We start from the raw sequence: 13,959 nt of genomic DNA, 5'->3' as shown, positions 1-13,959 counted from the left end.
GGAGCTGGACTCCAGCGGATTATTCATGGGTTGAAGCCCCCTTAACACATCTCTCAGGCTCCACCCTTCAAACTTCGCTGTCATCAAATGCAGGAAACAGAGGAGGAGTTCGTGGTCATGTCTTTAGAATTTAAATTGCAGAAAACCATCATTCAGGAAATGTAAGTTTCCTTGTCTACCTCATATTCTGTATTTTATGGCACCCATGAGGCAGAAAAGCTGTATCTCATGGTACAGTTCTCCTGCCCCCATCCTCCCCATCATCTGAGGCTGGGAGAGAAGACCATTACTATCTGATGACTTCCAAAATTCATCTGCAAATTGAGAACAATGTGGAAGATTTGCAAATTAACAAATAGAAGATCTTACCTGAAGATGGCATGACGATGTTGCTGTCTTTTTCATTTCCCTTTGATGCAAAACAATCAGAGTTTTCACTTTGTATTAATATGTACAAGATTTTGTGCCTTTATGTGAAAAAGCTGGAGTTCTTTCCACAACAGATTTAACTCTGATTTTGAGCCAGATTTCAACACAACTGAGGTTTGTCTCTGGGCAAYTAAAATCCTCAATTAACATATTAATTATTTTTCTAATTATATTGCATCCTTTTTGTCTTCTGAAGGGAAAAGAAATTGTATACTGGTTTGTGAGTTATTTAGCTAATTTACACATGAGGATTTGCTAGTATTTATCTTGCAGTCASAAAACCATACATTTATTTTAAGAGCTTTTATATATTTCCCGCTCTAGTAGCTTCAGCTGGCAGGTGTAATTACCAAACCTGAAAAATGCACGAGTTTCTCTTACATGTTTGTGTTTGTTGAGATAGAAGGAACAAACACTYCTAACATGAATGACTGGTGCTGCCCATCTTTCTCTGATAGGTATCTTTTATCCWTATAAAAACTGAAAAACATTTCAAATATCAATCTGTGGAGGTTTAAAAAAAAAGGTAATTCTAATTTCTTCAATGTTGTTCCCATCACTTCAATGTRAAAACTGTTTAAACTGTGCAGCAGGTTGCTGTTAATTGAGGTTGATGGTGGCAGGGGTGAAGGAAGGGAGGAAGGAAGCAATCAAGAGAGGAACAGAAGAGCTTGTCTGCTGGACAAACATACCTGCTTTTCTGTTATTGTTAACAGAATTGTTTATTGACAGAAAAGCATGCTCCGTGTTCTGTTAGCATGGCTGCCTGTGGTACTCCATCTCAGTCTGAAGTGGCTTAAGAGTTTGGGTAATTGTCTGTTCTCAGATGCCAGATCAGCCCCTGTTGCAAATGGTGTCATACTGAGCACAAGATTTATAGTCTCTGGAAACTAACTGTTGACCACTGAACAAAAATGTTTTTCAAGCTTGAATAGGTTTTATTCCTTTTACTAATCTGTACTGTATATCGTGCCTAGAGACCTGTTGGGCTAACTGCTGTGCGGACTATCCCAAGACACTGAACAGTTCATGGGTTAAGAGGAAGAAAGTGAAAGAAAGTTAAGTAAAGAAAACGTGGGCTGCAGCCAGAGGCCAGGATACAATAGAAATGTAAACATGTACAAACACATGTGTGCATATGCATGCAGAGATTTAAAAGAGGTTTTTTATTCCAGCTGTTTACATTCCAGCTTTGCTGTGATTGGGGTTTTCCTTGCAAAAGTGTTGTTGAGTAAGGGATTTGAAGGAAGATAGCAGCAGGATATGAGCCTTAAGATTGCTTCAGGCAGGACATGGCATGCATAAAGATTATGTTAATATACTTGTGTGATAAACTGAAAAAAACACAGAGACTCAAGGCATAGGATGGTCACGTGTCAGTTGCAGAGACCASCAATTGCTTCTGTAGGGAGGGGGAGAAACCAGAAGGAAATGAAAAGTGGAGAGAGAGAATGGGGAGAGAGAATAATAGCAGAAAYGAAGGAGATAGATAAGAAAATTGAAGGGAGAGGGATTGAGGCACAGTTGGGCTTGTCAGGGCCAAATAGCAAGCAAGAGACCTTAATGTTAAATGACAGGTTATGAAAAAGAAGATGTAAGCAAGGTGAGAGAGATAAAAACAGAAATCAGGGAGGTAGTGGACATCAATTGAATCAACTTCAATTTGCTTCATTYTCAGAAGGAGAAATAGGGTAAAAAAACTCCACTTGCTGAGTGCACTCCTGTCCCTGCTTTACTCCTGGATCATGGTAATCTCATACAGAGATCTATCAAAAAACTACTCATCCTCTGAGCAGGGTGGATTTTGTGGACAAACTGTTGTTCCTAGACAGAAAATGAATGCATACACAGGCTGTGAGTAGGCTCGACACAAACAGCACAGTTCCTGTGTTCTTTAGTGTTTCTCTCACCTCTTCATCACACAGGCTGTAAACATAATACCTCTGATTTTCCTGGCTCTTGAGATGACATGTTTGTATATGCATTTATTGAAATAAGTAGTGTTTAGACTTTCATTGCAGTAACAACTGGCAGACCCAGTCATACACTTGTACAAGTGCTGTTCAAGAGCCATGGGAAATCTGAACTAAAGAGCCAGGAAATGTGCAATCTGAATGTAAAGACAGGAGTTCATAGGTGACCAGACACAGCCAACAATGAAATCCAGAAAGCAGTGTTCATCTGAGCAACGAGTCTTTCTGATTACAGGCTCTCCAATTTACCTGAAGTGTGCTTCAATTATAATTACATTTCTGAAGCACATCATTGAGCGTAAATGYATCCCTGGGTAAATCTATCTTTATGTAAGATAGCACTTTTCCTATCTCTTGCTATTAAAAGTTTGAACACATACAGGCACATGAGCCACATGTCCTGGAGCAGAGGGTGAATACAGCACAGGGGGACAGAGCCCTGGTCACAGCATTGCACTGGAGCTCTGCTGCCCATGGGATATTCCTGGCTGGCTGGGGTGATGGCAGCTGGGCTTTCTGTCAGGCTTGCTATAAACACTGAGCAACGTCATTGTTTCTGGATTAAGGAATGAATGGATGAAGGGATCACAACACATTCTGTCTCTGCAAAAAAGGCTTTCCGTGACTCAGTATAGGTTTTACATGATGTGTGAGCCAGGCAGTTTAGGAAGATAAGCACATTGGTTTATTTTTGCTTCCCATTCACAAAACTGAGTGACATTGAGGACTGAGATGCTTTGAGGAAGGAGAAGTGAGAAAATTTATTGCAATACTTTGGAGTTGTGTTGTCTGGCACAGCAGGAGGCAGACGGGGTGCAAGTCTGGAAGCTCTTCCTCCTTTTGGAGTGTTCTGCATAACCTGCTGGTGTGRTGTGGATGGCTCTGAAGGCAGGAGTGAAGCTGCAGGGTTTTCACATTGCCTGTGAGTATGAAAGCTGCATTAGAACTGGCTTAGGAAGAGGCATGTRCCTGTGCTTTTATCCCAAATCACAAAAAGTAGAGAATGGAATGTCTCCACTGTATGTGGTATAATGTAGTTTATTACTTTTTGTTATGTGCAAAACTATTAAATCTGAAACAAGCTTCTGTGTGGCTGTGGAAAATTCATGGTGGCTGGTTGTGAGAGGAGGATTTACAGTTCAGCTGTTTGGAAGAGTTTTTGCTGTGTGTGCTTCTACCAGRCAGCTGAAAAAAGTGTGGATTAACTTCTCTGAGATTGCCTTTAAAGATKATGTGGCTCCTTGCCCAACTTTGGGATCACCCTGCTTTATTTCCATTGTAAATACACTTTTTCAATAAAAGCAAAGGGCCACCAGACTATAGGCAGTTGGTAAATTTGGGACTAAAATGGATTATGTCCATGAGATTTAATGGCTTGTGAAAGGCGGAGGGGGATGACAAAGCAATATGTAGTTTTAATTTGTTTATTTTCATGGCTATTACATGTTTTGAAGGTCTTTTAATGAYAGGGGAGTATAATCAAACAGCACTGTTTTGTTTTATAAATCTTTTTTTTTTCAGCTGAACATTTCTGAATGGTTGAGTGTCTTCCTAAATCCAAAGCATTTGGYTCTCTTCTTCATTTTTGTGCTCTTGATGAATTTACAATTTTAGTTGTGGTGCCAATCATGTTTTAAGGCTTTTTTGTCCTTGCCTTCTCAGCTGTCATTGAGTACACAGCAGAAACTGATGGTGGGGATGAATAGTAGGGTGGGCCAACAGTACCCATAGAGGTGTGTGACGTGAGAAGATGGGGGTATCAAACTGCCTTGTTGCTGAGGGGCTTTCCCTGCTAGTGCTGTAGAGAAGCTATAAAGTATTGGCATGCCCGGCTCACAAAAGACAAGGAGGGCAAATGAGCAGAAGTATAGACATCAAAATGTTGCTGTTGTAGCTGAATTGTGGATRTCTTTTGGTATTTCAGTAGTAATTTAAAGATTTATTACTGCATGTTTGAAAAGCCGTCTGTCCTTTCTGATAAGTTCTTCCTGATTCAGATTCAAGTTTCTGTCTTTGTTTTCTTCTTTCTCTCTGTGTGGCTTGGTAATGTGTGGATGTGTTAAAAACTGGTTGAGGCTGAATAGAAAAACAGAATCTTGTTTGTAGTATTTTGCAGTCTGATCTTGGACTATTCAAACTRTATATTGGACCATTCAAACTGGATATCTATTCAAACTGGTCAGCTCCAATATGGTACACTAAAATATACTTCCCTTGTGGCTGGTCCCTGCAATATCCACATTTGTCAATAAACTGATGGGAAGAAGAAATGCTGGTCGTCTGGTATCCATCTAAGCTCATTCACCATGAGGATTTTGCAATGAAACTGAAGATCTGCTGGTGGTGTCTTTTGTTTTCTTTCAGTTTCTTCCTAAGTTAAATGGATATTATGCTTAATCTTACACAGTCTGGAAAGTTTATTGTACCTATCAGCATTCTTACTTTTTTAAACATGTATTTCAGCATTGAAGTGCATGACAATGTCCATCTTTACTGGAATGTAATGTAGTAGACTGTACTGAACAGTGGAACAAATCAGTTAACAAAATGTTGTCAAAGACAGGCTGTGGTGGAAAAAACAATATTTTTAAATGTCGCTTTTGTTGGTTATGGGATACATGCTGAGTTAACCTCATTGAACTTTTCCCCAGGAATTGATGCGCTTACAATTGGCGGGTCATTATGCTGCTCCACCTGTGTAGTGTTAAGGTCAGTGTGTTTTTCTGATTATAAAAACCATCCATACCATTCCATTATAAATTCACTACCATTCATATAATGGAATGTGCCAAAGCTCGGAGCTTGTTGCAGCTGCCCCCGGTCCGTGTTTAAGATCAAAAGTGGTTCAGGTAATTTGAGCACCTATTCAAGAAAACATCCTATCAAGCTTCATTTGAAGTGATCTTTTGTTCTTTGTTTTGTTTTCTTTTTTTGTAACCTCCTAAGCATCCCTCTSTCAGTGTTGGGTTTGTTTTGAGTGGCTGGCCCAAGAATTCTTGCTGAATCAAGATGTGATGATTAAAAGATCGTAGCTAGGAGGTCCTGGGAGCAGCAGGCAACTGTGACACTGCAGTTGCACATATCCATGCCTAGGCAAAGCACACAATGCATCAACCACTCACCTTCACAAGGCATTTTCTGAAATCTGCAGCTTCTAACTGTGAATTAATTCTGAGTCATCACGACACACAAATCAGCCATCACAGTAGACACTAATGTGTGAGGTGCAGGGATGTACAACTATGGCACTAATCACTGAGTAGAGGAACCTGTGAGATTATKTGCATGCGTAACACACTGCTACTGTATGCATCTTCCTGCACAGCTCAGTCTTCTGAATTGTTATGTGTTATCAGAGAGAGCCAGAATGTGCATGGAAGTTTATCTAGTATTATTTCTGTCAYTGAAATGTTGATATGGTTGGGGCTTTTGTTTGTGTGTTTGCTTCTACATTTTCCTTTCTGATTAATCTTTCAAATAATTTGAATTCTGGGTAGAGGAAGAGTTCAGTGAACACCCATGTGTGTTGTAGGTCATTATGTTCTTCCAGTTTCATGAGGACGTATCCTTTCTGTTTAAATTCCTGAACTTCGTAGCAGGCAGTGAGAGCCTCAGGCACAAGTTCTGCTGGGGTGGTATTTGTGCCTCTGTGCAAATTAGGCAGTGCTGTAACTGCTGAGGAAATACATTAAGTCTCTTTATGATGACAACTGAGAATCTTTGTGGACGTGTCCAAGAACACTCCTCCTTTCACCTCTTGTAGCTGCAAGCTCAGTGGTATTCTACACGCATAAAGACRCACTAAATGTGATGAGGAATCGCAGAAAGACTCTTTGGCGAAGAGTAATCCTTGAATGTTCTAGTTTTTGAAAACTGTTCACAAGCTRACATTTCATATGACAATCATTTGAATTTTGCAGCTCTTGCATCATGTGAGTACATCATCAGAAGTATTCGGCACTTTTTTTATTACTCTGAAAAAAAAAGAAAACCAACAAACTAAATAAAATATCCTCCCCAAAGATTATGCAGGTCATAGTAAGATTGCATGTTTTTTTCAGGTGAAAATACTTAAAAGTAAGGGCATGTTTAATAACAGAAGGGGTATGAAAAATATTGGAAATAGGGGTTTTTTTTTAGCAAAGCAGAGTGCATAATGCCTGTTTAACTTATGAGCAAAACTGTATTTTACTTGGGCATCAGGATGTATTTGCAGCATTTTCAAATTCATCTGTGGTGATGATTTTCCTAAGTTTTAAATGATCTCTCACTGCTAGCTAAGTGTCTTAACAAATCTGGACCCTTAAATGCAACAACACAGGAGATCCTGGAAGCTGTGTTAAATACGACTCACCAAGAATCCTGCCAGGAATAGGCAGCTGATGCAACAGCAGGAAGAAAACAAATTACATACTTGCTGCAGCGTATTCAACTGACTGTCATGTTTTGTCTCCTCAGGGGGGTCTTGTAGTTAAGRTAAGGGAATCTTGGTCCTCAGTTTATGTGGACAGCTGTATTCAGATGTACCAAAGGGATGTAAATCACGTGTCACAAAGTGCTCTCTGTTAGATATATTGCCTGTCTTTTATTGACAAAATTCATTAACTGCAGCTTTGGTTCAGGTTCTACTACTTCGCTCTGTGTATGAAGGAAAAAAACCAAAACACTTCCTTAACTGAAGAAAGGCATTCCTCAGTTCCTTGCCCTACCTTCCCCTTTCCTCTTCCTGTATGGAAAGCAAGTTAACTAAGTTTTTAACAATATTTCCTGCTGGACACTTTTTTTCTCCTTTCTTGCCATTATTAGAAAAAAAAATCAATTTCTGTTTTAATCTCAGCATGGATTACTTCAGGGAAATCAAGTCAGATGCACAATTTAGTGTATGGCAGTGAACAATAGGTACCTGCAAGGGCATTAACTTGTCCTTCCAGATAAGGCTTTTGAGTTGCAATGTAGGCATTGTAGATAAATGCCGACACTTCTAAGCAATGTGAAGACTTGATGGGTACAAGGAGTGTAGGACCCTTCCAAATCCTTGGGGAGGCCTGAGCACTATTTAGAAGTGTTTAAGTATCTRATTTCATTTCTTAAATTAGTTTCCCTACATATGCCCTATTCAGTCAGCAGAGTGAAGTCATGCTTCAAAGGGTGTTGCAGAGCACCCTTTTGTGTCCTTAAACTGTATAAGCAATATAGAAAAGTTAACCTCAGTCAAGTAACAAGCTGAAATCTCAAGGCAGGCTATAAAAACTGGAAGGAAAAAAATAGAAACATGGCTAGAAAAAATGTTATTACACAATCAAAGTAAGGGTCCAGTTGCAAAAGGCATTAGTGCTGTAGTATGTGATGGCTTCTCTGCAAGTAATTTCTGCCTTTTARAAGGTCTTCTCTGGATGAGACTCAGAACAGTATATTAACAGTATATTAATTGCTTTGGATTTAGTTCTTCATTAGGGAARAGGGCTGATATTGACCCACCAGTTAAAAAAAAGTCATCTTCTATGTGAGCTTTAAAATTATGTTTGGTTTATCAGGGACCACTATAGCACATGYGCTTTTTGTTGTATGCTGTCTACTTACATTAAGACAAACAGCAATAATTTATTCTTAMATTAGAGTTAATCAGATGTGGAGTTCATACTTTCAATAAAAGGAGTTATTTATGGGCAAAAGATCTATTGGTGTTCCTGTGCCAAATAGTGTTACTGTAGAGTTGTTACCTGGGGGATTATTCAGGACTCAACAGACAGACACTTTTCAGATATCCTTTTGCAGTGTAATTCTCAGGCAAAAATAAATAACAACAACAACAACAACAAAAATATTGGAATTACTTTTTTATAAAACAGCACACATTGGTAGGACCCATACTGAAAGCTATTTCCCAGATAAAAGCATTTCCCCATATAAAAAAAACAAAAACATTTTGCAATCCCTTTGCTTTAAACAATGCCTTATATGCTTGCATTGCTTTTTTTGTGCTAATGATAACCAAAATATGTTAAGAATGTGTTTTGAACTTTGCAACTCTTCTTATGTGTTTGTCTGATGGCAGAAGAGCCAACAGATCCACCAAAAGCCATTTGGGTCCCAAAGKGATGGTGGTTAGCCAGCCTGCAAGCATGACAGAAATCCAACTTTTTCTGTAGACTCTCAGCTGTGTGCTGGTGGTYCCAGAAAAGGCAGCAGCAAGATATGGGAGGCAGTGGTAGGAAAAGAGGTGGAGCTGTGAACTACGTCCCTTKCTCTCCTAATGTCTTTTTAATTAGAATACATAAATATTGGCTGAGATGGTAGTTACATCTTAATGGAGAAATTAAGAAACAGATTAATTTCTGACATGATTCTCTCTTCCTGTTTACATCGGTCCCTATTTCCAGCACCAGTTTAATTGAAGGARCAATTCTTTGTATTTGCTTAATATCTGCCACAACAGTAAGGGAATAACTGTACATTTGGGAAAAGACAAGGGTGATTAAGGGTAGAAATTAAGATATGCTTTAAAACACAGGACAACTGACTGATATTATCATCCAGGTTATTAAGAAATGAGCACTTAAAAGGAAATTTGATGATGGTTGCCATTCTGCCCACTGTATCACCTAAGTGAAAGGTTGTGAAAATGGTACTTTCTGTCTAACTTTGAGTATTTAGGAATTTAAAAGAACCCCAGATGACTCAATGGGACAGGAGTTGTTTCCAGGACTGTTGAATTTAACAGACCTTGAAACACCTTGGCCTCATCTTCCACCACATCCAAGGCATGCAAGATGAGGCCTAGGCTGAATTAATTTTTGCCCTGATCTATACCCATGTGCACAAGCCGTTGTCCATACTGCAGAACACAGATGACATTGGAAATGATCTGTGCCTTTGGAGTTTTGATGCCACCAAAATTTCTGGTTGCTGTAATGGCTTTTGTCAGGTAAAAMCTCATGGACTTTTGAAAAATATGAAATAAGAGGATTTGTAATTTCTTTTGGTAAAATGCAGCTATGCTTATAACTTTCAGATTTTTCATACTGGGAGCCTACATTGCTTCCATACTATTTTGCAGCTTTGGTCTTGCATAACGTGTGGATGTACTTTTGTTTTGACATACACAAAAATTTTGATTTTACTCGGAAATTAAAATACGTTGCCAAAATKTGTCCCATCTTTTTAAAGCATAGAAACTGGCAGAAAAAAAATCAATTATTTTTTGAGCCTCTATATGATAAAAGTCTAATTAAAGTCAATCAATATTTAATTTTATTAATATTAAACCATTTACAGAACTAGTTGCATAATGAAAAAAATTATTTTACAGTACACCAAGAAAGCTCTGTCAAATACATTATCTCTGAGTCTTTATGTGAATATATACTTCAATTGAATTGGGAATTAAAAATGAAAAATATGAGGGKTTTTTTTTACTTTGCATTTTAAATWAGCCYATTTTTCATGACACTGAATTTTCACCTCTATTAATTTCTTTGCTTCTTGAAGAAAAATTATACACTTGATGCCTCATTTAATGTGGGGGAAAAAATCACACCACTTTTAAGAGTAAGCTGAAAATCTGTCACAAAATCCATACAGAAAATATAAGCATATTTTGTTTAATTTGTAGCTAAAATTTTCCACCAGGATGAGAACACACTGAACTCTGTATGACAAAATACTAATTAAGAAGAAGGGAGCTGGAAAGGGAGTATTGTTGTGTTGCATATTTGATCAAGTCCTGTTCCCTCTAAAGTCACTTTGATTAGACTTTTGTTACGTGTTTCTAATGGCCTTTGAAATACCRTAACACCTATTTCTGCAGACCACTGCACAGGAGGAAATTCCCTGGTGTGAGTAATCAGTTCAATCAGTGGAGGCTACGTATAATTTTTTTATAAACTATCTTCCTGGGCTGATCAGACTTCTGCTTGCCCTGTCTATCACTCTCTCGTCTAATTACTTCTGAAGCCATTGGCTAATTTCAAGTGAAATAGGAAGGAGTCTTTTGGATAATTAGGTTTCTACAGGCCTTGGGCTGGGAAGAAGAAAGAGAGGCACAAGGTTGGGACTGGAGGAAAGACAAGTAGAGCCGTTTGTCACCTGCTTAAGCAGCTGCGAAAGTCACTGGGATTATCATTACCTTTGCCTTCGGTGGGTGTTTTACATTGAAATGGACAGGAAAAACCTGGGATTTTAATAGAGGTTTGGTGATGATAAAGGATAGAAATCTACAGGAAGACAGCTGCATTAATTCCACTGCTAACAGGGCTTTTTGTTTTTATTTCCGGGAATGTTTTCAGAATCAGACCTGAATATCTTTAATGCAAACATTCAGCTTTTGGTTAAAGGTTAGAAAAACACAGCAATCAAGTTAATTTGTYACTAATATTGAGAGAAAAAGTACCAGAAACATTACTATACGGCTCTTAAGCTAGTGTGTTRCAAGTGATAAATTTGTTAAATTCATTCATGTCTTTGTTTGCACTATGATGGGCTGACCCTGACCTGACACGGGGTGCCCACCAGAGTTGCTCTATCACTCCCCTCCTCAGCTGGACRGGGGAGAGAAAATATAACARAAGGCTCATGCGTTGAGATAATAAGCACAGGGAGAGATCACTCACCCATTACTGTCAYGGGAAAAACAATTTGATGCAGAGAAGATAAATTTTAGCAATCAMAGCAGAGTAGGGTAATGAGAAAKAAAACCAAATCTTAAAAAAATGCCTTCCCCTCTGGGGTTCTGGCCAGTTCTTCCCTCATTTTTTTCTTTCATTGCTTCCTTCCCACGGGAGGACTCCTTATCTTCTCCAGCATGGGGTCCCTCCCACACGAGGCAGTTCTCTAAACTTCTCCAGTGTGAGTTCTTCCCACAGTCTGCAGTTCACAAACTGCTCCAGCGTGGATCCTTTCCACTGGTGCAGTCTGTCAGGAATAGGCTGCTCCAGCTTGGGTCTCTTCTGCTGCTCTAGTGTGGGTTCCCTCCAGGCTCACAGGTCCTGCAAGCAAACGTGCTCCAGTGGGGAGCTCTTCTGTCCATTGGTTTGCAGTTCCTGCCAGGAGCCTGCTCCAGTATGGGCTTCCCATGGGGTCGCATCATCCTTCAGGCATTCACCTACTCTGGCTTGGGGTCCTCCATGGGCTRTAGGTGGATCTTTGCTTCACTGTGGTCTTCCAAGAGTTACCAGGGYGCAGCTGCCTCACCATGGACTTCMTYGTGGGTTTCAGGGGAATCTCTGCTCTGATGCTTCCAGCACTTCCTTCCCCTCTTTCTTCACTGATCTTGGTGTTTGCATAGTTCTTTCACACACTTTTTTTCACCCCTCTCTTTATCTTGTGCTGAAACCTTATAACTGTCTTAAAAATGTTATYCCAGAGGTGCTGCCACCATCACTAATAGTCTTGGTTTGGCCAGAGGTGGACCCCTGTTGGAGCCAGCTGGCTCTGTCTCCCAAGGATATAGGGGAAGCCTCTGGCAGCTGCTCACAGAAGTTGCTCTGGTAAGCCCTGCTACCAAAACTTGGTCACACAAACCCGATGTGTACACTGAAAATGAATTTGTGCACTGCTTTGAAACCCCTAATGGGAATGCCTGTTGAAAACTCAAGTTTTAATGTCATTGACATTCTAGTGTTACTGCCTAGGGTTAAGTTGAATAGCATTTCTTCTAGCAAGTAGTATCATCAATTTAAAGTAGCATCTCTGGACCAAAGCATATTTCATTGATTTGTGCACAAAAACAGACAGCAGGAAATTCTTGCTGTCCTTAGGAGAACAGAACTGAGTCCCATGCCAAGACATCCAAGCAGGCCATGGTTGCTTGTGTGGCCACAGCCTTGTTGCAGGGTCATGTTTGTGTCCTACTGTTTTTACCGGAATTCAAGTTTAAGGCCTGCAGAACTGAACAGTTTTCCAAATTGCTTACTTGTGCAGGCTTCTATAAATACTAATTAATTAAACCATAGACATTAATTACAATGCCCTAAAACCCAATCCTTCAGRAATTAAGGAGACTTCTTGACAGAGGATTTGTTACCAGAAAGATAGCTTAAAAAAATTTCTCCWTTGCACCTTACTTTAACTGCTCTATTAAAAACTGTAATTACTTTTCTTCTGTGAGGATTCAATGGCAGCAAAAAACTGTTAATTCTATCTAATGATCCTCATTAAAATTAAATGAAACTGTGGTTTGAACTTTCATTCAGAACCATTCTTGTGTTTTTGTCTGTGAATGAGTGAAATAGAATATTTCCCACCACCTTTGAAGATGTTCTTCTTCTTTGAAAACTCTCACAAGACCTTTTGAACACAGGACTACACTTTTGAACTGGAGTTAAAGAGAAAAAAGTAAATTAAAGCCTCGTGGAGTAACGTGAGSAGATGTACAACCTCTATATATGATTGTGTGATTCCCCATGGTAATACTTAATTACTGAGTTGGAGATGGACTGGCAGCCAGCTCAGTATGGGTGGAGTTCAGAAATCATCCAGTCACCACGGGACTTGCCCATCTCTATGTCCAGGTCATTTATGAGATGGTAGTCACAGGGCTTTTCTCTCTTCTRTGTTGTTTGTATTTGGTTGGTGGAGCCTGGACCAGTTTGCTCTTTTTGTCTGCTTGAASTAGACTGCTGCAGTTGTTATGGGTGGTTTCTGATTTGAAAATCTGYTTTATGCCTGTAATTGTTTTCCAGGGGGAGACTACCAGGCTGCATTTCATCTAGCATTGCCCCAGGAAACCGTAGATAAGTGGCTCAGACTTGTCTTAGGGTGATCCAGATGAAAACAGAATCCCTGAACGCAGCTTCTATTCGCTCATGGAGGAGTTTTTTGGGCCCTAGATAAAGCCACCACACATTCTTTTTTGTAAAATCTGAATCTTGTTCCTCAACTAGAGATTGTAATACCAGAACTACTGCTTCTCTTTAGGCTTAATAAAGATGAAACAATAAGTAGCAGTCTGGTTTGAAGATACTTATCTGAGGCTCGTTTTACCGGTCCAGGAACAGAGACATCTCACCCTTTAAGCAATGCCTTGTGGGTTCAATCACTTAGTATTAAGCTTTTAATTGTATCAGAATTATTTTCAAGAATAAAACATTGGATCTGTGCCATTACTTAGCACAAGTCAATTTTTCCTTACAGTCCTTCAGTGCAAATTAGGAATTCTTGATCCTCAAAATGTTGGTCATAATAGATTCTTCTTTAAAAACAATATACTTCAGATATTTTGTTGTCACAGTCTCCCCAGAAATGTAYATACATAAGACAATCTGTTGAGAATACTTAAATGTGGAATTGAAACTCTTAGTACTTTCAAGAACTTTTCATGCTGATATCCAGTGGCATCAGACAGAAAACRTGCTTCACTGTGTCATGTTCCAGTTTTCTTTAGAATATATGAAAAATATKTTGATTTCTATTTTTATAATTGCGTAGGACAAAAAAACTTACAATTAGTTTCAGTATCATTCAGATGATATGTGAATCTTAAATTAATCCTAACCCATCAAATCATATTTGTTTCTAGGTTTTGACATCTCCTTCTAAGAGTCGTTGGTGTGATCTGTAT

The 13,959-nt window shown here is 39.2% G+C and overlaps 1 protein-coding gene across 5 annotated transcripts in view; it reads left to right on the top strand.

Annotated features, from left to right (window-relative positions):
- The window catches only part of HECW1 (HECT, C2 and WW domain containing E3 ubiquitin protein ligase 1), a 250,690-nt gene that overhangs the window by 62,130 nt on the left and 174,601 nt on the right, over positions 1–13,959 (top strand). Inside the window, exon 1 of one of the 5 annotated variants that reach the window (XM_057365335.1) lies at positions 5,069–5,111. The exons of the other annotated variants lie outside the window; for them this stretch is intronic. Coding sequence (XP_057221318.1) covers positions 5,085–5,111 — 27 coding nt within the window. The 5' untranslated portion in view covers positions 5,069–5,084. Of the gene's footprint in view, positions 1–5,068; positions 5,112–13,959 lie in introns of those variants that run through there. 5 annotated transcript variants of the gene reach the window in all.

This window comes from Malurus melanocephalus, unplaced genomic scaffold (assembly GCF_030028575.1).
Source record: "Malurus melanocephalus ecotype Western Australia unplaced genomic scaffold, MMel_1.1 scaffold_51, whole genome shotgun sequence".
Taxonomy (NCBI): Eukaryota; Metazoa; Chordata; class Aves; order Passeriformes; family Maluridae; genus Malurus; species Malurus melanocephalus.
The sequence above is the reverse complement of the archived record's forward strand: the minus strand, read 5'-3'. Positions and strand labels throughout refer to the sequence as shown.